The 23,918-nt window shown below is 43.8% G+C and overlaps 1 protein-coding gene across 1 annotated transcript in view; it reads right to left on the reverse strand.

Moving 5' to 3' along the window:
• LOC111954484 (ATPase family AAA domain-containing protein 2B-like) overlaps nucleotides 1–23,918 on the reverse strand; it is a 136,502-nt gene that overhangs the window by 6,557 nt on the left and 106,027 nt on the right. Inside the window, exons 25-27 of the mRNA XM_023974262.2 lie at nucleotides 14,096–14,962; nucleotides 12,847–12,974; nucleotides 1,611–1,739 (exon numbers count right to left, since the gene is read on the reverse strand). Coding sequence (XP_023830030.1) covers nucleotides 1,611–1,739; nucleotides 12,847–12,974; nucleotides 14,096–14,962 — 1,124 coding nt within the window. The remainder of the gene's footprint in view (nucleotides 1–1,610; nucleotides 1,740–12,846; nucleotides 12,975–14,095; nucleotides 14,963–23,918) is intronic.

The following is a 23,918-nucleotide window of genomic DNA, read 5'->3' on the forward strand; positions in this document are numbered from 1 at the left end:
ATTTCCTGCATTCAATTGCAGTGGTGGAAAAAGTACCCAATTGTCATACTTGAGTATGAYTACTCAAGTATGACAATACTGAATACTTAAGTATCAAAAGTAAAAGTAATTTCATATTCCTTATATTAAGCAAACCAGATGGCACCATTTTCTAGTTTTTTTATTTACGAATAGCCAGGGGCACACTCCAACACTCAACATCATTTACAAACAAAGCATGTGTGTTTAGTGAGTCCTCCAGATCAGAGGCAGGGGATGACCAGAGATGTTCTCTTGACAAGTGCATGAATTGGACCATATTCCTGTCTTGCTAAGCATTCAACATGTAACGAGTACTTTTAGGTGTTAGGGAAAATGTATGGAGTAAAAAGTACACTATTTTCATTACGAATGTAGTGAAGTAAAAGTAAAAACTGTCAAATATTAGTAAAGTACCGATACCAATTTTTTTTACTTTAGTACTTTTACACCACTGCTCAATTGAGAATTTCCACACTGCCACGTAGGGCTGCACGATATGGGCAAATAATCTAGGACTTATTTTTAACCAAATGTTGCGAATTAGAGCAAAACTGTTGGAATCATGGAAATAGAATGACTATTCGAATTATATAGTTAGAATATAATAGTGGGCACTTTGAATACAGTGTTGTTTGAGATGACAACGAATTAAAATGCCAGGAAGGAGTTATTGTGACAGGGTAGGAACTAAGGTGATGATAAGTGTTTCCTAGGGGACCCTATAACCTTTGGCTACATTGTGTGTGTTCTCTTAGCTACTTCATGTAGCTAACATATTCCTCTTTGATTTAGAAGATACTGTTGCACAAACATGCTGATTTAGGTCGACACCATCACCGGTATTATCAGGCTGTATTAGCTGGCTACGTTTGCTCTTATTCAGTACATTTATTAGCGTGAACTTGCGAAGAAAATAAGTAATAGTGTCATTATAGAACGCTAGTGGATTTATATTAAGAAGCAAAGTGAAAACATTGCTGCATTGACCATGCAGACTGAACGCAAGTGTCTCGTGGTTGAGGAATATTAAATGCGCTCCTTGAGTGACAGGGGGCGTGGCTTGGTCTGTGTGGAAAGTGGCGCGGAGAGAGATGACTCAAGTAGCGAAGTTAAACTATAAAAATGGACATTACACATGGCGTATCACATTTAACAAACCAAACATTCAAATACCGGTATAGAAGGTAAAGTAAAAACCCAAACCGGTCCCTGCATCAATACTGGTATATCATAAAATACGGTATACCGCCCAGCCCTACAGGAGAAATACCAACACTGACCAGGCATACAAACAACCCTCCGCTCTCCAGCGGCTGACCAGCCTGTGTGTCCAAAGCAGCACCCCCGCTCTCCACTGACGGCACTAGCCAGAGACATCGCTATAAGCCTCTAGTTAATACGACAACACTGGCTACTCCCTCTGACACATTGTCTGACAAACTCAGTGTGCTACAGTCATTACTACATTCACTCCTGTAATAGCCTTCAAACTCCACATTAGTTTTCAGGAACCAAGCACACATCCACCGCATTTGGAGGGCCAAATACGTTTTTGTCTGTGTGTCTAGCTACGCGTGTGTCCGTCTAACCTCCTGTAGCCGTGTCTTGTCGTAGTCCAGMCGGTGTTGGTAGATGCACTGACTGAGGAGAGAGAAGAGTCTCTCCAAGCGGTCCACGCTGTAGCCTTCACTCCTCTGTACCACTGTGTCCAAGAGGGCCTGGGAGAGGAGAACACACACACGTTATACTATGTTATTCTACGCATGAGAAACAACAAGCTCCCTCTAGAGGGGACACATTCAAGCCATAGACACGCACAAGCAGAACATAAATACAGCATTTAATGCAACAGGGAACATAAACGCATACCCTGCATTCACATCACGTGTGCAACTCTCTCGCACACAGAGAGGTCAGCTTTATTCAAAAGCAATTAAGATCAGAGGGACAGCTAATTAAGGCTAATCATAATTAGCTCAGTGTTTACATTTGTCTGCTACTTTAATTAAGCACTTTGGACAGTCAAAGACCCTTTCAATTGACCTGCTCATTCTCAGCTTGCCACCTTGTGTGTGGATCAAAATCCATAGGACTGAAATAGCAATCACACAGCGACTAGATTTACAGTCATTAGACACCAGGCAATAAAAGAAAGTGACAGGGAATGAGGTGCGTGTGTCAGAAGAACAAGGCGTGGGCTTCTCCTTATCAAAGTGAGGGGATGGGTGTCTCTCTTAACTGCAAATAATGACACAGTGACTCTGAACACTTGGAGAAGTATGACTCATTTACCCATCTATCTCACTACTGTATCTATACTGAACAAAAATACAAACGAGTTGGTCCCATGTTTCATGAGATAAAGAACATTGCACAAATGTGTTWACATCCATGTTAGTAAGCATTTCTCCTTTGCCAAGACAATCCATCTACTTGACAGGTGTAGCATATCAAGAAGCTGATTAAACAGCATGATCATTACACAGGTGCACCTTCTGCTGGGGACAATAAAAGGCCACTCTAAAATGTGCAGTTGTYTCACATCGCCACAAATGTCGCAAGGTTTGAGGGAGCGTGCAATTGGCATGCTGACTGCAGGAATGTCCACCAGAGCTGTTGCCAGAAAATTGAATGTTKATTTCTCTACGTCGTTTTAGAGAATTTGGCAGTACGTGTAAACCGCCCTCACAACAGCAGACCACGTGTAACAACGCCAGCCCAGGACCTCCACATCCGGCTTTTTCACCTGAGCGGAAGGTCTTCACCTGACTACAGTTCCGCGTCGTAACCAACTTCAGTGGGCAAATGCTCACCTTCGAAGGCCACTGGTACGCTGGAGAAGTGTGCACTTCATGGGAGAATCCCGGTTTCAACTGTACCTGGCAGATGGCAGACAGCATTTATAGCGTCGTTTGGGCGAGCGGTTTTCTGATGCCAACATTGTGAACAGAGTGCCCCATGATAGCGGTGGGGTTATGGTAAGTGTGTGTATATATATATAATTTTGAAATGTTTATTTAACTTGGCAAGTCAGTTAAGAACAAATTCTTAWTTACAATGACGGCCTACCCCGGCCAAACCCGGACGACGCTGGGCCAATTGTGTGCCGCCCTATGGGACTCCCAATCACGGCCGGACGTGATACAGCCTGGATTRGAACCAGGGACTGTAGTGATGCCTCTTGCACAGATGCAGTGCCTTAGACCGCTGCGGACAACGATGGCAAATTTGAATGCACAGACATACCGTGACGAGATCCTGAGGCCCACTGTCGTGCCATTCATCCGCCGCCATCACCTAATGTTTCAGCATGATAATGCACAGCCCCATGTCGCAAGGATCCGTACACAATTCCTGGAAGCTGAAAATGTCCCAGTTCTTCCATGATCTGCATACTCACATGCCACCCACTGAGCATTTCTGTTCCAGTTCCCGCCAAATCTCCAGCTACTTCGCATAGACACTGAAGAGTGGGACAACATTCCACAGGCCACAATCAACAGCCTGATCAACTCTARGTGAAGGAGATGTCACGCTGCATCAGGCAAATGGTGGTCACYTCAGATACTGACTGGTTTTCATGTATGTAAAATCCATAGATTTTAGGGCCTAATGAATTTATTTCAATGGGCTGATATATTATTTGAACTAAGTAACGTTTTTGAAATTGTTGCATGGTGTGTATATTTTGTTCAGTGTATAAATTCCCCCTCCTTTTCAACCTGTCTCTCCACATCTAGGCCTCTGCTTCTTATCCCCTTTAGTCCTAAAATCCCTTACCTTTCGTCTCTCTAAACATCTCCCCTCTCCCGCCCTCCCCCTCTCTCTCCTTGTTAGCCAGCTGATTTAATCAGTGCTGTGCCTTTTTCCAGTTGCCCAGGCCAATAGTGACAGCGGGGGTGTGTGTGTGTGGTGTGTGGTGTGTGGTGGGGCTAGCGGACCCCCTGAGGTAGTGAGCTCCCAGCACACAAAGGAGCAGTAATCCAGTCTGTTAAAGGGGGCTGTGATACGGACCATTAAAGGCACCTCTCCCCACCACCCTCCTTCCCATCACAGCACATCTTTATCCCCCTGTCCTCTCGCTCAGCCTCTTCTCCCTCTCTCTACCCTCTTATTTTGCTGATGGACCCTCTAAGGTACAGAGGAGGAGGGGGAGAGAGGGGGAAATAAAGAGCAAGGGAGAGAACGAAACAAGAGAGGACGGGAAGACGAGGTGTCATAGCCATGGCTTTAAACTCTGTCCTATCAGCTGAAGCACAGCATGCGGCCAGGCAGATGACTACATCAGTGTGCCAACAGTGCGCACACACACAACTCTACATACACGTCTCCCCAAACACACACCTAACCCTGCAGACACACACCTAACCCTGCAGACACACACCTAACACTGCAGACACACACACACAGCCCCGTCTCCACGCACAACTATGCACACACAGACCCATCTGTAAACACACTGCCAACTCAATGCGGCTGCGTTCCCTGCATGTTTCAGCCCATTAAAGGCAGCTAACAAGGCCACTGACAGGCTGTCTGTGATCCTAAGAATATAAGACAACCTGAGAACAGGACACCAGTTATGACCAACATCTCTATCCTGGAACACACACCCTACCAACTCTTCAAAGCACACACAGTGCTCCTAGAGCCCAGCCCTTTGAATGTCTGAAATGGAGACCAGGTCACAGCTTATGACGGGGTACAGAAATAGTCACAGCATGGGGTGCGAATGCTTTGAACTGGAGCGCTGATGACTTACATGTAGGTTAGTGTTACATTGGCATATAAAAATGTCTCACCCTGCAGAGCAGGTGGTTATTAGTGTATAAATGTTAGCGTTACTTAACACCAGCCCTTAATCAGTGATAATCCCTTACTGGTAAAGCACATTTCACACTAAACGTGTGATAAGCAGTCACCCCACAAAACTTTTAGAATGTTTATAAAAAAGGGAAGGAGCGAATACATTATGGTCATGTGCTGATATTATGAGATCACTGGATAATGTTGTGATAGCTATATTAAGTGTGATTGACCATCTGGTTTTGCCAGTCTATCGGGTCTTCGTGCATTGCAAGGCCTTTTCGTAGCGTTTAATATGGAAGACAGTGTGTCAGTGTTGATCGCAGCATCAGGAGCAATGCTGAACACTACTCTTCATTGGTGTTAAGAGCTGTGTTGGTGTCAGGAAGGCTGCGTAGGCTGGTAGAAAACACACAGGTGATCCCGCCGCTGTAGCCCTGGGATTTAAGTGCAGCAAGTGAGAGTGGCAGAGGGGGAGAAAGAAAAATAGAGGCAGAGCAAGATGGGGAGAAAGAGAGGCAGAAAGTGAGAGAAGCACAAAGAGCGGGGGGGAGAGTAACTGGAAGCGACGATGTTATTAAGCTTTCAAAATCAGCCTTTAAAAGAGAGGAACTTTRCCCTTTTAATTTTTATGTAATCTTGTCTTGCCTGTGTTAAGGATGAAATATAAATGATTCACGCTTCAAGAGAAAATCTACAGAGTTGAAATGAACGGAAAGAAGGAGGGAAGGAGAGGAGTGTAGTGGGTGATTTGCAACTGTTGCAACACGAATTCCAATCTCCAGAAAGGAGTGAAACGCCCGGGAGACACTGCCAAGTCACACGGATTGGGAGCGCGAGGACACACAGAGTTGCGTAACACGTGGCACATATAAAGTATCACAAGGCTGACACCTCAGAGGGGTCCAGGGTCTGTGTCATGACTAATGTGAATATGATGGAGGAATCAAATTATGCAGCGCCCTCACTCGCTACTCCCTACAGACTCAGACACACGAGGCTAGCATCCACAGCAGATAAGTTAAAGGCCACCGTCAGACCTTCAACATGATGGACTGAAGGGGTGTGATGATGATGATGTGATGGAAAGCGGGCCTGGTGACGGTCTGATAATGTGGTCTGGACATGACCGACAGGTGTTATGAGGGACATGATGAACAGGTGTCACTAGATACCGACTCAGTGCCAGAGTGCAAATTAAAGGCTATGATGGAAAGATGTGATGGAGACCGGGGCAGGTGGTTGACCTGGTGATGTGATCTGGACATGATCAACAGGTGTTAAGAAGTTAATCTGGTATGGACGCTAGGCTCATGGTGAGGGGACTTGGCTGTGTCATGGGCATGGTATGGGGAATAAAAGATGGTTGACACCTTTGGCAAACTTCATCTACAGACCATCTCCTCTCTAAAAATAGAGAGAAATAAAAAGCAAATAAACTTATTGCAGGTGTTTCAAAGAGAAGTACAGAGCAGTAAAACACTTAGTCTCCCGTGTCTCAGACAGAAGTGAAATCTGCTTCTCTCTCTAGCTTGGAAGTTCAATTCTTCCTTTAGCTCTAGTACAATATTCACTCCAGTAGTGCTCGGTGAGATTATACTCAACAGCACAGTGCTTTGGCGGCTGCCTTGCAATGTAGGAGTTTGCTGCTGATTAAGAGAGCGCTGAGAATAGAGCGAGAGGGGCTGACTGACTGCTGGAGTTCTCAGTTCCAGCTGTAACAGACTCACAAGTGGATGAGGTCAGCAATTAGGCCTAGCCCGGTCTATAGCAGGATTTTATTCTGTTTTTGGGGGTGTTAATGTTGGACATAAGACTGTAAAAACACCATCAAATCAGCTCCAAGTGATTAAGATTTTGGAAATCTGTTCCAAAGTATTCCCACGCTTAATAGAGAGATGTAAGCAAGGTTTGAAATGATTATGTTCTAGTCAAATGCTATATCTGTTTGGGCTTCTTGCGGTCAATTAGCAGTCCACAAATTATTTGTAATTATTTCCCAGGCCCCTAACCACCGCTCAAGACAAAAAATCATCCCGCAGCTGAATCTAGTTGATGATCCCTGGACTATAGCTGTCTTTTATCTGGGATAACTTCGGATAGTCTATTCTCCTCTCATGCTTTTCTCTTCCTCGACTCTCCCTCTTTTCTCTCATCTCCTTCCTTTTCTAATTTCTCTACATCTCCATTTCCTCCCTATTTTTTCCTCTCCCTCTCCTTTCATCTCCGGTCTTGTGTCAAAACCAAAACCAAACAAGCCTCAGGCCCAATCTGACAGCTCAGACATAAATGAACGCATGTCCCCAAAAAAATGCACTTTCACACAAAAACGCTTTTGACAATGCGGATAAAAGTGTGTGTGTGTGGTGGTGGGGGCGACGACATTTGCAGTGTGTGTGTTAGTCACTTACAGAGAGTGGTTTTGGACGTGTGTGTGTGTGTGTGTGTGTGTGTGTGTGTGTATCTCGGCGCACACGTTTGTTTTCATGATATGGTGCCGTAACTGGTTGCCGATGTGGATGGAAGCCTTTTCAAAACGACAGGTCTCCAAACGCAAAGCTATTATCACATGCAAATGGTCGCTCTGTCAAGGACATCAGCGGGAATGAGTACAAATGAAAAGGAAGCATCCCAAAAGTTATTTATTTCTATTGACAATCAAAAGGCATCGCTCCGGCCATTAAGCAGTTTTCTTCCCCTAGCAGGCATTCAGAATAGCCGCCTCCCTCACTCTCCGGATGGAACCATGCTGTTATTAGTGTTGGAAATGGGCAGACACGACAAACTGAAAATGGGGCCATTTCTGTGGACGGACGGCTCTGAAATGGGAAATCTTGACATGCTGTAATAGTCAGGCAACAGGGGAGAGAGAACTCTTCAGTGTAACAGCCAATGAATGCACACGGGGCATTTGCAGCTGTGTGAAACAAATCTAAGGAAAATTGCCCCGGCCAAGTCTTGTAGCCCAGCCCGCGTGTTCTTTGGCGAGGTGGATAGAATCATTTGAATTGATTCCCTGATAGATGATGATTCTGCTGCAATCTAGGGCACTTACAGTGCCTTCAGAAAGTATTCACACCCTTGACTTTTTCCCAGAATGAGACAATAGCTCCCCTAAATGCAACCAAAGATCTAAATAAAGAAGGAAGGACTGCCCGTTCCATGATCTCGCCATCACGGTTGACAACTCCATTGTGTCCTCCTCCCAGAGRGCTAAGAACCTTGGCGTGATCCTGGACAACACCCTGTCGTTCTCAACTKACATCAAGGCGGTGACCCGTTCCTGTAGGTTCATGCTCTACAACATTCGCAGAGTACGACCCTGCCTCACYCAGGAAGCGGCGCAGGTCCTAATCCAGGCACTTGTCATCTCCCGTCTGGATTACTGCAACTCGCTGTTGGCTGGGCTCCCTGCCTGTGCCATTAAACCCCTACAACTCATCCAGAACGCCGCAGCCCGTCTGGTGTTCAACCTTCCCAAGTTCTCTCACGTCACCCCGCTCCTCCGCTCTCTCCACTGGCTTCCAGTTGAAGCTCGCATCCGCTACAAGACCATGGCGCTTGCCTACGGAGCTGTGAGGGGAACGGCACCTCCGTACCTTCAGGCTCTGATCAGGCCCTACACCCAAACAAGGGCACTGCGTTCATCCACCTCTGGCCTGCTCGCCTCCCTACCTCTGAGGAAGTACAGTTCCCGCTCAGCCCAGTCAAAACTGTTCGCTGCTCTGGCACCCCAATGGTGGAACAAACTCCCTCACGACGCCAGGTCAGCGGAGTCAATCACCACCTTCCGGAGACACCTGAAACCCCACCTCTTTAAGGAATACCTAGGATAGGATAAAGTAATCCTCCTAACCCCCGCCTCCCCCTTAAAAGAGTTAGATGCACTATTGTAAAGTGGTTGTTCCACTGGATATCATAAGGTGAATGCACCAATTTGTAAGTCGCTCTGGATAAGAGCGTCTGCTAAATGACTTAAATGTAAATGTAAAGATAAGTGGTAAATGTTTTACAGTGGTAAAAAAAGAAAATCAAAACATCCAATTGAAACGATTCCCACCTCCATGGTTTAAACCATTTATTTCTACGTGGCTGCACAAACAGTCTCCCTGTCTTCGGCACTGTCCACTCAGTAGTGCTGAGCTCCTTTAAAAACACAGATTTTCCTTTGTATTTGCTCATTTTGGCCATTTGTTTGCCATGCGCCCTTGATAAAAAAATGGCCTTTATTCCAATGCATTAGATTTATCCGTTGATTCATCATGGTTTGCTTTTATCATTCAGCTGTTTAGAGCGCTCATTGCTTTGTTTTTCAGGTGCAGGCAGGTAGCCTATTGGTGTTGTCTGTGTCATACGTGGCCAGAAGTAGTAGACTAATTATTTAGCCTTATAATTTTCTACCAATATTTGTTGTTTCGGCTGATGATGGTTGCCAATATCACTAGATCACTAGCCTACAGCTACACACCAATGCGCATCCAACATTAAATGACAGAAGGCCTATAGCTGACTCTTTTGGTTAAAAGCATTCGATTTTGCAAAGGCCTACAATATTTTGGATTTGTGCGCCCATGAGAACGGTTTTCACGGAGAAACATAATGAACTGTTACACAGGCATAGTTACACTTACAGTGCATTTCTCCAAGGTCCAGGAATTGTACAGGGTTTAAGTTCAATGTTCTAATTCAATTGTTAAATGCTTAATAATTACAAATAACACGGTCATAAATGTAATTAATATAAGGAAAGAAAGGTAGTGTTTTATGTCACACGATCTGTGAAGACTCCAAACATTGAACTCATGAAATATGGACAACTCATGAACTAGGGTGTAAACATGTTTTGATTCAACTTGTGTTTTATATTGAATGTAGGCTACCTGTTCTGCAGGTATTCATGTGTGTAAAATTTTCTCTGCTGAGAGGGTAAGGCTACCGGCAGTGGTGTAGTGGAGAGTAAACGCAACGAAATGCAGTTTACCCACCTTATCAGAAATCGCATTTAAAGTATAGGGAACGTTACTTTTTTTCCACCATCACCAGCAATCAGAGTTTACCCACCTATTTGTTTAACACTACATCACTGGCTACCAGTAGGTCTATTTGAAATTCATGGTAATAGGCCTACACATTGTAGCCTAGTCTAGTAAATCGACTGTGTGTGTGTGTTAAGTTAACCACCTCGTTTTTCCCAGGACAGTTTCAGCCCCATTTTAGGTGTCCCGACTTTTCAGGCAATAAAAAAAAAAGGCAATTTGGCAGCAAGACGTATCAATTAATGTAGGCCTAATCAATGGCAATGGCCAAACGTCATTAGGCACACTTTTTGGGGTTCTGTAATGTCTATTCATCAAATGGCGCGAGTGTACATGCATTGCACTGTTTGGATTATTTTGGAGTGGACAAACATGCACACAGGAAGCCTACTTTTTTGAAGTGATTRGTTTGACAATCAGATGAAAGCGTCCTGGGCCACATTAAATGGTAATACATTTTAACTGTTCAATTATGTGCTTATTTTTAGACCTATACAAAAGATCTGCTCAGTCATATCGCCAATGTGGACTTTAAAACAGTTTAATGACTGCTCTAGGAGAAAACTGAGGTCGGATCAACAACATTGTAGTTACGCCACAATGCTAACCTAATTGACAGAGTATCAAAGGAAGCCTGATAAAAACATCATGTTTGCAGGAAAACCTGGTTCAATCTGCTTTCCACAAGACACTGGGAGATGAATTCACCTTTCAGCAGGAAAATAACCTAAAACACAAGGCCAAATCTACACTGGAGTTGCTTACCAAGAAGACAGGGAATGTTCCTGAGTGGCGGAGTTACAATTTTGACTTAATCTATAGCCAGACCTGAAAATGGTTGTCTTGCAATGATCAAACACCAATTTGACAGAGTCTGAATACTTTTTTCAAGAATAACTCAAATATTGCACAATCCAGGTGTGGAAAGCTCTTAGAGACATACCCAGAAAGACTCACAGCTGTAATCACTACCAAAGGTGATTCTAACATGTATTGACTAAGGGGGTTGAATACTTATCTAATCAAGATTTCTTTTTTTTCTTTTTTAACTTTAGCTCAGCATCAACATGCCTGATTCAACTAACCACCAAAGAGCAGGCTATTAAGTAGAATCAGGTGTGTTGGTGCTGGGCTGCAACAAAAGTCTACACCCTATGTAGCTTTCCAGGAGCAGGGTTGAAGAACACTGCTGGAGCCAAATCATTTCCAGAACCTCAGTGTGAGGACTGAACAAACTAGCAGATTTTTTGCTAATTCCAAATGGGTTTCCAGGTGCCCTGCAATCTAAGTTAAATGTCTGAAGTAAATGAGACTTCTCCAATCAATGAATTTGAATTTAAGAGAAGATGAGAGGAGTACCGGAACGTGCCACACCACTCCTCTCCTAATATCAGGCAGCGAGCCAGCCCTACCGACCACTGTGGAGATATCAGCCTTAAACGCACTCTCACCCCGCTCACCGGAAATTCAATTTGTTCTGTCTTTCATCCTGGTGGATGAAAAAGCAATTATTCACAGTGCACTCTTTTCACAATCTGTTTCTTAAAGATATCTCTTCTTTCTACCGCCTAACAAATAAGCCTCCAGATTAGTGCAGTGCGCGTTCACAGGGAGGGAGCGTTCCCACGGTTCGTGGCGTCAGCCACCCACGACTCGTGGCTCTACGTCTTTAACGGGAGCGTCGGTCCACCGCGACCAGTCTGTGACCAGACCTGTCAATCACTTTGAGAGACGCCACCGTCAGGCGAGAGGAGAGGCGGGAACCACGCATCCCTCAATCTCTGCCGCCACCCTGCGGCGATGCAAACAACGGGGAGATAATGATTTGATAGCAGGGAAGGAGCGCGTGACACAGAAACACTTCCTCTACACCTATTAGATCACATCTATGTTGTATCTTCCTGTTCTTAAGAGGGCCGTTTGGGTGGTTGGTTGGTAGAGAGAAGAGTTCCTGGGAAAAGAGAGAGGGTTAAGGGAGTGAAGAGAGAGCACAGCTCCAATTTACACCCAGGGTATTAGGTGGAACCTAAGTGTGACCGTGCAAAGTGCCTGGGAATCGTTTCATACATTTATCCTGTCAATCTATTCAGAGACCAACTTGACGGAGCGTAGTGTGGAGAGCAGAGAGCGCAGAGCTAGCGCCTCATGTTTGAGTCATGTCCTGGCCGCATTCTTAAAATGGCTGTATGGAAGGAACAACACCTGTTGATTGACTGAAGACGTGGAGATGCCCTGTTGCCTGCTACTTAAATTGGAACCTTCCTCTCGGATGATAGGGATGTCGAGTGTCTCTCGTTGCGCGCGCACACACCCACACAGTGAGMGCAGACTGGGGTCTCCAACAGAGCACGAGGAGACGATATTAGGCTGGGGAATCAGGAGCATCCATCTGAAAAGGGGGAGAGTGACACCAGCAAACCCAGAGAAGGGATGAAGAGCCTGGGGAGGATTAGGGGCCAGTCCCCCCCCATCCACTCTTTCTCCTTCCTTCAATGTCATAGTCTACACCACCCCATCATGCTCCTTTACTCTGCCCAAACTTTACTTCCCTCAGCTGCTCAACAGCATTGACTAGGGCCCATTAAAATGACTGGTGATTTTCTCCCATCTGAGAGACAGAATTAGTCTCTAATGTTGAGTGCTCTGGGCTTGGGAGCGACAGAACGAAGGGATGAAAGGGATGGATTAAAGCGGTGTGCAGGGAAGCCTTGGAGATGAGCGTGTAGTGTGGCTGGGATTAGGAAGGGGACATTGCCAGTTATAATGCAGCTAGGAAATGACTGGAGGGATGGCACTGCTTAAAATGGTCTCATTGAAGATAACATGAATGGATGAATGGCGTTTTCACAAGACAGTAAGCTGTGGAAGGGCATTGTGCTTAAAATACAACACACAACCACTATTACCCAACTCATTACTTTCATACTCGGGGATATGTTCAGCAGAAAATAGAGGTAACACACACACACACACCATCCCTTACCGTGAGTCGCTGTTGATCGACCACTAGTGTAGGTGGTGGAGGGGTCTGTGGAGGCTCCTCTGTCCCTTCAGTTGATGCCTTTGACTGCTCTGATTGTCTCATTCTGCACTTCCTCCCCTTGGACCAGCCTGGAACAGGAAGAGAGAACAGGTAAACGATACAGCCCACCTACAATCTCACCTTTGACCTATACGTTAATCACCATCATTTATCCAGTTATTAGAACATAATGAACCATAGCATATCCATACGCCATGGCTTGTTTGGATGAAAGCAAAGGCCTGACAATCAAAGATGAGAATAGCTGCCCCTCTACATTCAGAGCCTGTGATCTGTTGGCTTATAGTTTACTGCTACCAGCGTTCGTGGTAATACACTGTCTGTAGGATCCAAAAAATCCACAACAGAGGAAGCAGAAATCTCCCCCGGCCACCTCTACTACCAAGGCCACCCAAATCACCAAGTAGCTCCCGGCTTCCAGCTGGCCCCTTATAATCCACAGCCCTAAGTCGTTAATCACACACACAGGCCTATTGGCTTGTCCCAGAAACCTCACACACGTACTGTAAAGTTGTATTGTGTACGTACGCATGCAGACACAAACACATGTGCACACATGCTGGCAAGCTCACAGGCCTATCGGCTTGTCCCAGACACTACACGRCACTAAATGAACGGCCAAGGGTTAAAGACCAAAGAAAAAATGACGGTGAAAGAAAAAAGCTAACCTTGTGAATATTTTCTGCAGTAAAAACTGTTTTTGAGGATAAATCTTAAGAGTGGTTTTGGATAGTCTACAAAGGTACAAGACCTCAGACTTTTGTGGGTTTCATTGAAATATGCTGTCTGTGTAGACTAAAGGATAGTATTTCATATTTCACATGCCATATGTCTTGGATAATTCACGCCCTGTCGTTTTACAAGCAAACCCAGTGTAAATCAAATATCTTGGATGACAATCAACAAAATTATTACATTTTGGTTATTTTACAGTGAATGAAAAAGTCATGCGAGGTTAGGCTGACTGTTAAAATCTGTGTGACGTGTTTCTGTCTGGTGCTCTCGGAGAAAGATCAGAACTTGCCATCTGTACTCAGAGTAACTCAAATTAACCCATTGACATGATGCATTATTTAAAAGTCTGAGTTAGACATGCATATATCAAGTCAGGATTCTACCCCAAGACAGCTATGAGTGTGGTGGTGCACTAGGAATAGGTCAAAGTTAACCACAGATAACCCCTCAGTACCTTCTCTGTCCTGCTCCTCCTTGCCCGTCTCCGTGTCTCCTGTCCAACCGTCCTGAGGACGGCGCTCCTGAGTTCCTCTGCTCACTGCAGACGCCGACACTTCTTCCTCTTCCCCCTCTGACGCTTCACCTTCGACCGCTGTAGGCCCCTCGGTCTCAGAGCTCTTCAGGGCCTGGGAATCCAGGCTGTCCATGGACTCATTCCCGTTCACACACTCCCGAGAGACAGGGGGTGCTGTGGCCGGAGTGGGGGCTGACGACTGCTGCTCAGTCTTGGACTGGACCTCGTCGTCTTTAGGCTGGACCTTCTCAACATCCATGGGCTGGAAACCTTCCTCCTTAGGCTTGGCTTGGGGGTTCTCGCTTTTGGCTTGGGAACCCTCATCTTTAGATTGGAGCGCTTCATCTTTAGATGACGACCCCTCATCTTTAGTCTGGATCTCCTGCGCTTGAGGCTCCTTGTTTTTACAATAAGACTCACTTTTAGACTGGAGGTCTTTGTCTGTGGATGTAGATTTGGCTTTGTCGTCTGTAGTTGGTGTCTCGTCCTCCTTGGGCCCTATCCCTGTTTTGCTCTCCCCTTGGGTCTCTGTTCTCTGGCCCCTAGGGGCCTCATTGGAGCTCTCCTCCTCCGTGGAGATGCCATATGTGTGAGGGTGTGTGTGGTGTCCGTTGGGCTGAGGGTCCATGGTGTCACAGGAAGACTCTTCGTCCTGAGTCAGACAGGAGTCGCTGGGTACCGCCGTTTCCGGCTTAGGCACCGCACATTCATCCTCCTCTTCCTCCGTTCCCTTCTTGTAGCTCTTCTTCTTCCTAATGATGCCCCGCCCCCAAGATGGCCGCCGACGTGCTTTCCTTTTTATGTGATCTGGAAGCAGAGAGAGAAAAAAAAACATTTGGTAAGTTCAGTCACATGGAACACAGAACTTATGCTAGTACAACCACACCAGACTCTACTACACGGGTTCTGCTCGCACACACCAGTCTCAACTACACGAGAGAGCTACAGGGGGTGCAGGCTTTTGTTCCAGACCTGGTCTAACACACTTGATTCAATTAGTGGTCTAAATAGAAGACCATGATAAGTTGATGTGAAGACACACAGAGACAGAATCCTTACAAATGGGCCTTCATTAAGTGGTAATTCACTGGAGTGACATGAAAGTGGACCAACTAACAACAAGCAATTGAGTTGCCATGTTAATGCTCCCTGCCAGGTCTTAAATGCTAGGGCGGCATCAGATGTCCACTCCATTGCAGTGGTTTGTGTGTGTGGCCTGTGTTCCACACGGCACAAGAAGGCAAGGTTAGTGGGCCCCACAGAGGGAGGCTGTCTGGGAGTAATTGCTAGGTGGATGAGGCAGGCTACAGAACAGACAGACAGAGAGACAGAGAGCGCAAACCTCTAATTGAAAACAATTGAAAGCAGCCCCAGATGTGCCCCATATCTCAGCGCCAAACTGGATTTGCCCACTATTCCCTCTCATGGGGGGGATTTCCTATTACTATCCAGTTAAAAGGTCTGGCATAATGGAGTTGCCACCCTTTCCCTCACTATGGTGCAGAGGTCCTGGTGGAAATTACAGTATTTCTGGTGTGAGATGTTGACTGTATTCCACTCTGTGGTTGTAATCAGAGAGCACTGCCAGAGAGAGAGAGCAGCAAAGAGAGAGGAAGAGATGAGACGAAACAGAAAGGGAAAAGGAAAGGCGAGCAGGGCTATTGCTGCAGGGACATGACTGATGGTGGGATGGGGGGTGGGGAGAGAGCAAAAGTATGCCATCTGAGAAAGTGCAGTAAAAGTGTCACAGGGCGCTGGCAAGAGTGCCTGACGCAGTGAAACTTCAGCAGGGTCAGATTCCACACGCTGTCTTTTTCAAACCGCAGCCACAGGGTACGTGCCAGGCCAACAGTGTGTGTGCATGGTGATGAGGGTGTGTGTGAGTGTGTGTAATGTATCAGCCTCCCTGCCCAGACAAGCGTTTGAACCTGGCCATGAGTGGACTAGGCCTGGGCCTGTCAGTTCAGTCAAAGCCTCCCACATAAACCCATGGTGAGTCTTTGGTCTCAAAGGCATCAAAAGGCCTTTATAGAGGGAGATCCTCCCAACAGTCACATGAGACATGCTAGCTTCCTCATGATTCTGTCTATCCTAATGTTCAGAAGACATTAATCTTCTCAGTCTCTGAACTTTAACGCTTCACACTTGTACACGTATACTGGTTGAAAATGACAGATTAGTGCACTAATAAGAGCCTGAAATGGAACACAGTGGCTGTACAGTAACATGCTATAAATGACGTCAATGCTCAGGCTCAGGGCTGTACGGGTTTGGAATGACAGCAATTCTGAACTTGAGCACTGCGCGCGACAAGTCGCCGCCCCCATTTTTTTTATTTTACCTTTATTTAACTAGGCAAGTCAGTTAAGAACAAATTCTTATTTTCAATGACGACCTAGGAACACTGGGTTAACTGCCCCTCAGGGGCAGAACGACAGATTTTTACCTTGTCAGCTCGGGGATTTGATCTTGCAACCTTTTCCTTTTTGTTACTAGTCCAATGCTCTAACCACTAGGCTACCTGCCGTCCCAATTGGGCAACTTTTGCTAATTGGGCAACTTTTGCTAATTTTTGGTTGTCTGAGCGAGGGAAATGCTGAAAATTGAGTACAGTGCATTCAGAAAGTATTCAGACCCCTTAACCTTTTCCATATTTTGTTACATTACAGCCTTATTCTAAAATGGATTCAATTGTATTTTTTCCTGATCAATCCACACACACAATACCCCATAATGACAAAGCAAAATCAGGTTTAGAAGTTTTGGGAAATGTATTATTTCTTTTTTACGGAAATTTCACCTTTACATAAGTATTCAGATCCTTTACTCAGTACTTTGTTGAAGCACCTTTGGCAGTGATTACAGCCTGGAGTCTTCTTGGAAATGATGCTACAAGCTTGGCAGACCTGTATTTGAGGAGTTTCTCCCATTCTTCTCTGCAGATCCGCTCAAGCTCTGTCAAGTTGGATGGGGAGCATTGCTGCAAAACTATTTTAAGGTCTCTCCAGAGATGTTCAAGTTGGGTTCAAGTCCAGGCTCTGGCTGGGCCACTCCTGCGTTGTCTTGGCTTTGTGCTTAGGGTCGTTGTCCTGTTGGAAGGTGTATCTTTGCCCCAGTGAGGTCCTGAGTACTATGGAGCAGGGTTTCATCAAGGATCTCTGTACTTTGCTTCGTTCATCTTTGCCTCGATCCTGACTAGTCTCCCAGTTCCTGCTGCTGAAAAACATGTCCACAGTATGATGCTCCCGCCACTATGCTTTACTGTAGGGATGGTGCCAGGTTTCCTCCAGACGTGACGCTTGGCTTTCTTCCAAAGAGTTCCATCTTGGTTTCATCAGAATAGAAAATCTTGTTTCTCATGATCGGAGCATCCTTTAGGTACCTTTTGGCAAACTCCAAGCAGGCTGTCATGTGCCTTTTACTGAGGAGTGGCTTCCGTCTGGCCACTCTACCATAAAGGCCTGATTGCAGCATTCCACCAGAGATGGTTGTCCTTCTGGAAGGTTCTCCCATCTCCACAGAGGAACTCTGGAGCTCTGTCAGAGTGACAATTGGGTTCTTGGTCTCCTTCCTGACCAAAGCCCTTCTCCCCTGACTCTCTAGGAAGAGTATTGGTGGTTCTAAACTTGTTCCATTTAATAATGATGGAGGACACTGTGTTCTTGGGTACCTTCAATGCTACAGACATTTGTTGGTAGCCTTCCCCAGATCTGTGCCATGACACAATCCTGTCTCGGAGCACTACGGACAATTCCTTTGACCTCATGGCTTGGTTTTTACTCTGACATGCACTGCGACCTGTGGGACCTTATATAGACAGGTGTGTGTGTGCCTTTCCAAATCATGTCCAATCAATTGAATTTACCACAGGTGGACTACAATCAAGTTGTAGAAACATCAAGGTTGCTCAATGGAAACAGGACGCACCTGAGCTCAATTCCGAGTCTCATAACAAAGGGTCTGAATATGTAAATAATGTTTTTTAGTTTTAGTAAGTTTGCAAAAAAAATCTAAAAACCTGTTTACACTTTATCATTGTGTAGAGATTGATGAGGATTAAAAATTACATTTTAGAATAAGGCTTTAACTTAACAAAATGGGGGAAAAGTGAAAGGGTCTAAATACTTTGGTCTGATGTGTATGAGGAAGTGAATCCAGATGCAGCACTGGAAGTATTTGTAAAAACTATTCATGCCAATTGTTGACAAGTATGCACCTTTTAAGAAATTAACTGAGAACTTTTATCACCCCTGGGTTGATGAATAAAACAACTGGATGGTCCAAAGAAATGATGCAAGAGGTGGCAAAGTAGTGAAGGCTGCTCAGCTGACATACTGTAAATTGAGAAATTGTCACTAAACATAAAAATAATACATTATACTACCAAACCAAGATAAATGACATAAAACACAATGGAAAAAGACTTGAGTACCTTAAATTATATCATGGGTAGAAAACCCAATTCATCTATCATTAATTTAGGTTGTCCCTTATAACAAAACCTTTTGATATTGCCAATCACTTCAATGACAATTGCATTAGTAAAGTGGAAAAACTCAGAAGTGAACCATCATATTTAAAAAAAAAAAAAAAAAATATCTAATAATATAAGAGAAGGATTACTGTTTTGAATTTGGTCAAGTTGATGTGAGAGGTGGGGAAACTATTGCTATCCATCAATAATGATAAGCCACCAGGTAACAGACAACCTTGATGGGAATCTATTGAGAATGGTAGCAGACTGTATTGCCACTACCCTATTTGTTATATCTTTAACCAAAGCCTAAATGAGTGGGTGTGTGTCTGCAGGTGTGGGAGGAAGCTAAAGTAATTCCACTACCTAAAAATAGTAAAGCACCTTTTGTTGGCTCTAACAGCCGCCTAAATCAGTTTGGTGGCTGTTCTTAGTAAATTGATTGAGAAAATTGTATTTGACTAAATACAATGCTATTTTTTCCAGAGAACAAGTTAACTACTGACTTTCAGCATGCATATAGAGAAGGGCACTCAACTTCTACTACACTGACTCAGTTGACAGATGATTGGTTAATTAAAATAAAATGATACATAGTTGGAGCTGTATTGTTAGATTACAGTGCAGCCTGTCGTTATTGATCATAAATTGTTATTGAAGAAACTCACTTGCTATGGCTTTACAGCACCTGCCATCACATCATTGGCGAGTTATTTATCCAATAGAACCCAGAAAGTGTTCTTCTAAGCAAGCTGCTACATCATCAGATATGTGCGGTGTCCCACGGGGCAGTTGCCTTGGGCCATTTCTATTTTCACAAGTGATTTGCCACTGGTCTTACACAAAGCACCCAAAGTCAGTGAGCTCACTGAAATTCTAAATAAGGAGTTAGTCAGTATCAGAATGGGTGATTAATAATGTGCTATTAAAGACATCTAAAACTAAAAGCATTGTATTTGGTTCAAAAGATTCTCTAAGACCTAAACCTCAGCTGGAGATGTGCATAATGGGTGTGACCATTGAGCAAGTTGAGGAAGCTAAACTCCTAGGTATAACATTGGATGGTCAATTACCATGGTCAAGTCATATTGACAAAGTTGCTGTGAAAAAGGGGTGGGGTATGTCTGTTCTAAAAAATATTTTCTGTGTTTTTGACACAAATCAACTGTACTCGTTGTTAAGGGTCTTGTCCCATCTTTATTACTGTCCAGTTAGGGCCAAGTGCAGCATATAAAGACCTAGCAAAGCTGCAGCAGGCTCAAAATAGAGCAGCACGCCTTGCCCTTAACTGCACATTTAGAACTAATATCAAAAACCTGCATGCCAGTCTTTCCTGGTTGACAAGAGATTAAATGCGTCACTTCTAGTTTCCATGATAAATATTACTGTGATGAAAATTCCAGATTGTCTGCATAATCAAATAGCATTCAGCTCAGATACCCATACATACCCCACAAGACATGCCACCAGGGGTCTCTTCACAGTCCCCAAGTCCAAAATGAATTCACGGTATTATACAGAGCCATGATCGCATGGAACTCCCTTCCATCTCCAATTCCTCAAGCAAACCTCAAAATTACCTTAAAATATGGATTAAACATCTCATGGAACGTCAGGGACTGTGAGGAGACCTAAAAACACAAGCTAACACAGACAAATGTTTTTGTTGTATTGTTTGTATATCGTTGCATTTTAAAAATGTGTGCGAATGTCCTTGTCTATCAGTGTTTTGTAAGTTGCCATGTTTTGTGTTTTTTTTGTGGACCCCAGGAAGAGTAGCTGATGCCTATGCAAAAGCTAAATTGGGATCTAATTTAGCCGTCATTGTAAAATAAGAATTTGTTSTTAACTGACTTGCTTAGTTAAATAAAGGTTAAATAAAAACAAAAAATGAAAGTTGGTTTGCCAAGGTAGGTGTAGGCAAGGTAACCAAACTAACCACATATCCAGCCAAACAGCAAAACCATTTAGTTGACTGGTCAATTTTTTAGTCTACAGGCTGTAGGTCGACTGAGATTTCTTTAGCCAAGCAGTCGCAATTTATTTAAAAAAATGTCATGGTGCACAAGACGCCTGTCTTGGTAGTCTAATCCATTGCTGAGGCCACGGGAATGGCACAGTCGATCAATCTAAGACGTGATGGTGAAATTGTATATGGTTATATTATGTAAAAATAATAATGCAACACTAATACAACTATTAATGCGCTTTCTCTCGCGTTGGATACGGTCGCTGTCCGCGGTTCTGAAACAATCTTCAGTGCGCAGTAGAATTGGCTCCTTTCCCTTTGTTGCTATGTGCATAATAGAAAAGTTAACCAGCATATTGGGATTGATAATGCGGCAGAGGCATCAGCAGAGACGAGGAAACAGCCCTTAGTCTAATTGTCTAAGAATATTGAGGAGAGGGGAAACCAACATAATTAGGTCTATAATCAATAGCCTAACTGTTAAATGTGTATAAATCATCCATATACACTAAAAGGCCCCCCCCCCAAAAAAAAATTGAACATCTACTCATTCAAGGGTTTTTCTTAATTTTTTACTATTTTCTACATTTTAGAATAGTGAGGACATTAAAACTTTGAAATAGTGTTAAAGGGGTTAACTTTTACTTGGTACTCATCCCGGATCCGGGAGCACCCCCCACAGTAAAAAAGCTGACTAGCATAGCCTAGCATAGCGTCACAAGTAAATACTAGCATCTAAATATCATTAAATCACAAGTCCAAGACACCAGATGAAAGATACACTTCTTGTGAATCCAGCCATCATTTCTGATTTTTWAAATGTTTTACAGGGAAGACACAATATGTAAATCTATTAGCTAACCACGTTAGCAAAAGACACCACTTTTTTTACTCCACCAGTTTTTTACTCCATCAGTAGCTATCACTAATTCGACTAAATAAAGATATATATAGCCACTAACCAAGAAACAACTTCATAAGATGACAGTCTGATAACATATTTATGGTATAGCATATGTTTTTTTAGAAAAATGTGCATTTTTCAGGTATAAATCACAGTTCTACATTGCAGCTGCAATCTGAAATAGCGTTGGAAGCAGCCGGAATAATTACAGAGTCAATTATGTCAATTACCAAAATACTCATCCTAAAACATTTCTGAGAAATACACAGCCTACAGCAATTGAAAGACACAGATCTTGTGAATCCAGACAATATTTCAGATTTTCTTAGTGTTTTACAGCGAAAACACAATATATCGTTATATTAGCATACCACATGAGCTAACATCACCCCAGCATTGAATCAAGGCAAAAGGGGCGATAACGTTATCGCCACCAAAATATATTCATTTTTTCACTAACCTTCTCAGAATTCTTCAGATGACAGTCCTGTAACATCATATTACACAATGCATATAGTTTGTTCGAAAATTTGCATATTTAGCATCACAAATCGTGGTTATGCAATGTAATCTGTCAAAACATGGCATGCATTCTGGCCGGCGCCATCTTGGAAAGGCACCTAAGTTTACGATTATTTATCGATTAGATTGACAAAAAAAATACAGGTTGGACAGCTAATGAAAGATGCATTGGTTATTAATGCAACCGCTGATTTAGATTTTTAAAATTTACGTTACTAGACATACATTGTGAGTTACAGCCAGACTAGTGCCTCAAAAAATGGCCGACAACTGCGTTTACATTTTTCCACATAAATACGGAATAAAATCATAAATAGCTCTTACTTTTGGACATGCTTCCATCAGTATCTTGGGCAATGTTTCCTTTGTCCAAAATAATCGTTGCTTTGTTGTAAAACGACCTCTTCAACTTCGGAACTAGCAGCTAACGATAGCTACACGGCACACACATGTCCAAATCCCCAAACGCAATACTAAGGAAATTCCGAAAAATAGCAATATATTCGCATAAACTGATATAAATCGGTTTCAAATAACTTCGTTATGATGTTTCTAACACCTATATCGAATTAAATCACAGACGGATATATCTTTGGTCAATAACGAGTGCTTTTGAGCATGCCATTCTGATGTCCTCTCTTGCGCCTTGGCGAGCGTCGAAAAGAAGGGACATCTCACTCCATTGCCTTTTATAAACTCTGAGAAACACYTAGAGACACCATTCCACTTCTCATTGGTTACTGACATCCAGGGGAAGGCGAGTGCAGTTCATTTCGATCCATAGGGCACACACAGAGTTTTAAACTGATCCGAGATCAGAGACTATTTTTCAGACCTTCGCATGTCCTGTCATGATTTTCGCTGTAGAAAGAGTTCTGGTTCACCCACAGACATAATTCAAACGGTTTTAGAAACTAGAGATTGTTTTCTATCCAATAGTAATAATAATATGCATATTGTACGAGCAAGAATTGAGTACGAGGCAGTTTAATTTGGAAATGTAAGAAAAAAAAGTGCTAACAGCTCCCCCTATTGAGAAAAGGTTAAACAAATCAAAATATATTTTATATTTGAAATTCTTCATAATAGCCACCCTTTGCCTTGACAGATTGGGATTCTCTCAACCAGCTTCATGAGGTAGTCACCTGGAATTAGGGCTGGGCGGTATGACGATATATATCGTGTGACGATAGAGCACAATATGAAACGATAGGCATTTTTCTATCGTTTATTTCATTGTGTCGCAAATCACACTCTTTACGGCAATATTTTTCGTCAATTGGACGACGCTTTACGTGCCTCCTCCCTCATATGGTACCCTTCCTGCAGGCTCATTCTGAAATGACCCTCCAGCATGACAATGCCACCAGCCATACTGCTCGTTCTGTGCGTGATTTCCTGCAAGACAGGAATGTCAGTGTTCTGCCATGGCCAGCGAAGAGCCCAGATCTCAATCCCATTGAGCACGCCTGGGACCTGTTGGATCGGAGGGTAAGGGCTAGGGCCATTCCCCCCAGAAATGTCCGGGAACTTGCAGGTGCCTTGGTGGAAGAGTGGGGTAACATCTCACAGCAAGAACTGGCAAATCTGATGCAGTCCATGAAGAGGAGATGCACTGCAGTACTTAATGCAGCTGGTGGCCACACCAGATACTGACTGTTACATTTGATTTTGACACCCCCTTTGTTCAGGGACACATTATTCAATTTCTGTTAGTCACATGTCTGTGGAACTTGTTCAGTTTGTCTCAGTTGTTTAATATTATGTTCATACAAATATTTACACATGTTAAGTTTGCTGAAAATAAACGCAGTTCACAGTGAGGACGTTTCTTTTTTTCTTTCTGAGTTCATATGTATCAATTAATCATTTGTTCATGCCATCACACAGCATA

This window comes from Salvelinus sp. IW2-2015, linkage group LG28, assembly GCF_002910315.2.
Source record: "Salvelinus sp. IW2-2015 linkage group LG28, ASM291031v2, whole genome shotgun sequence".
Classification (NCBI taxonomy): Eukaryota; Metazoa; Chordata; class Actinopteri; order Salmoniformes; family Salmonidae; genus Salvelinus; species Salvelinus sp. IW2-2015.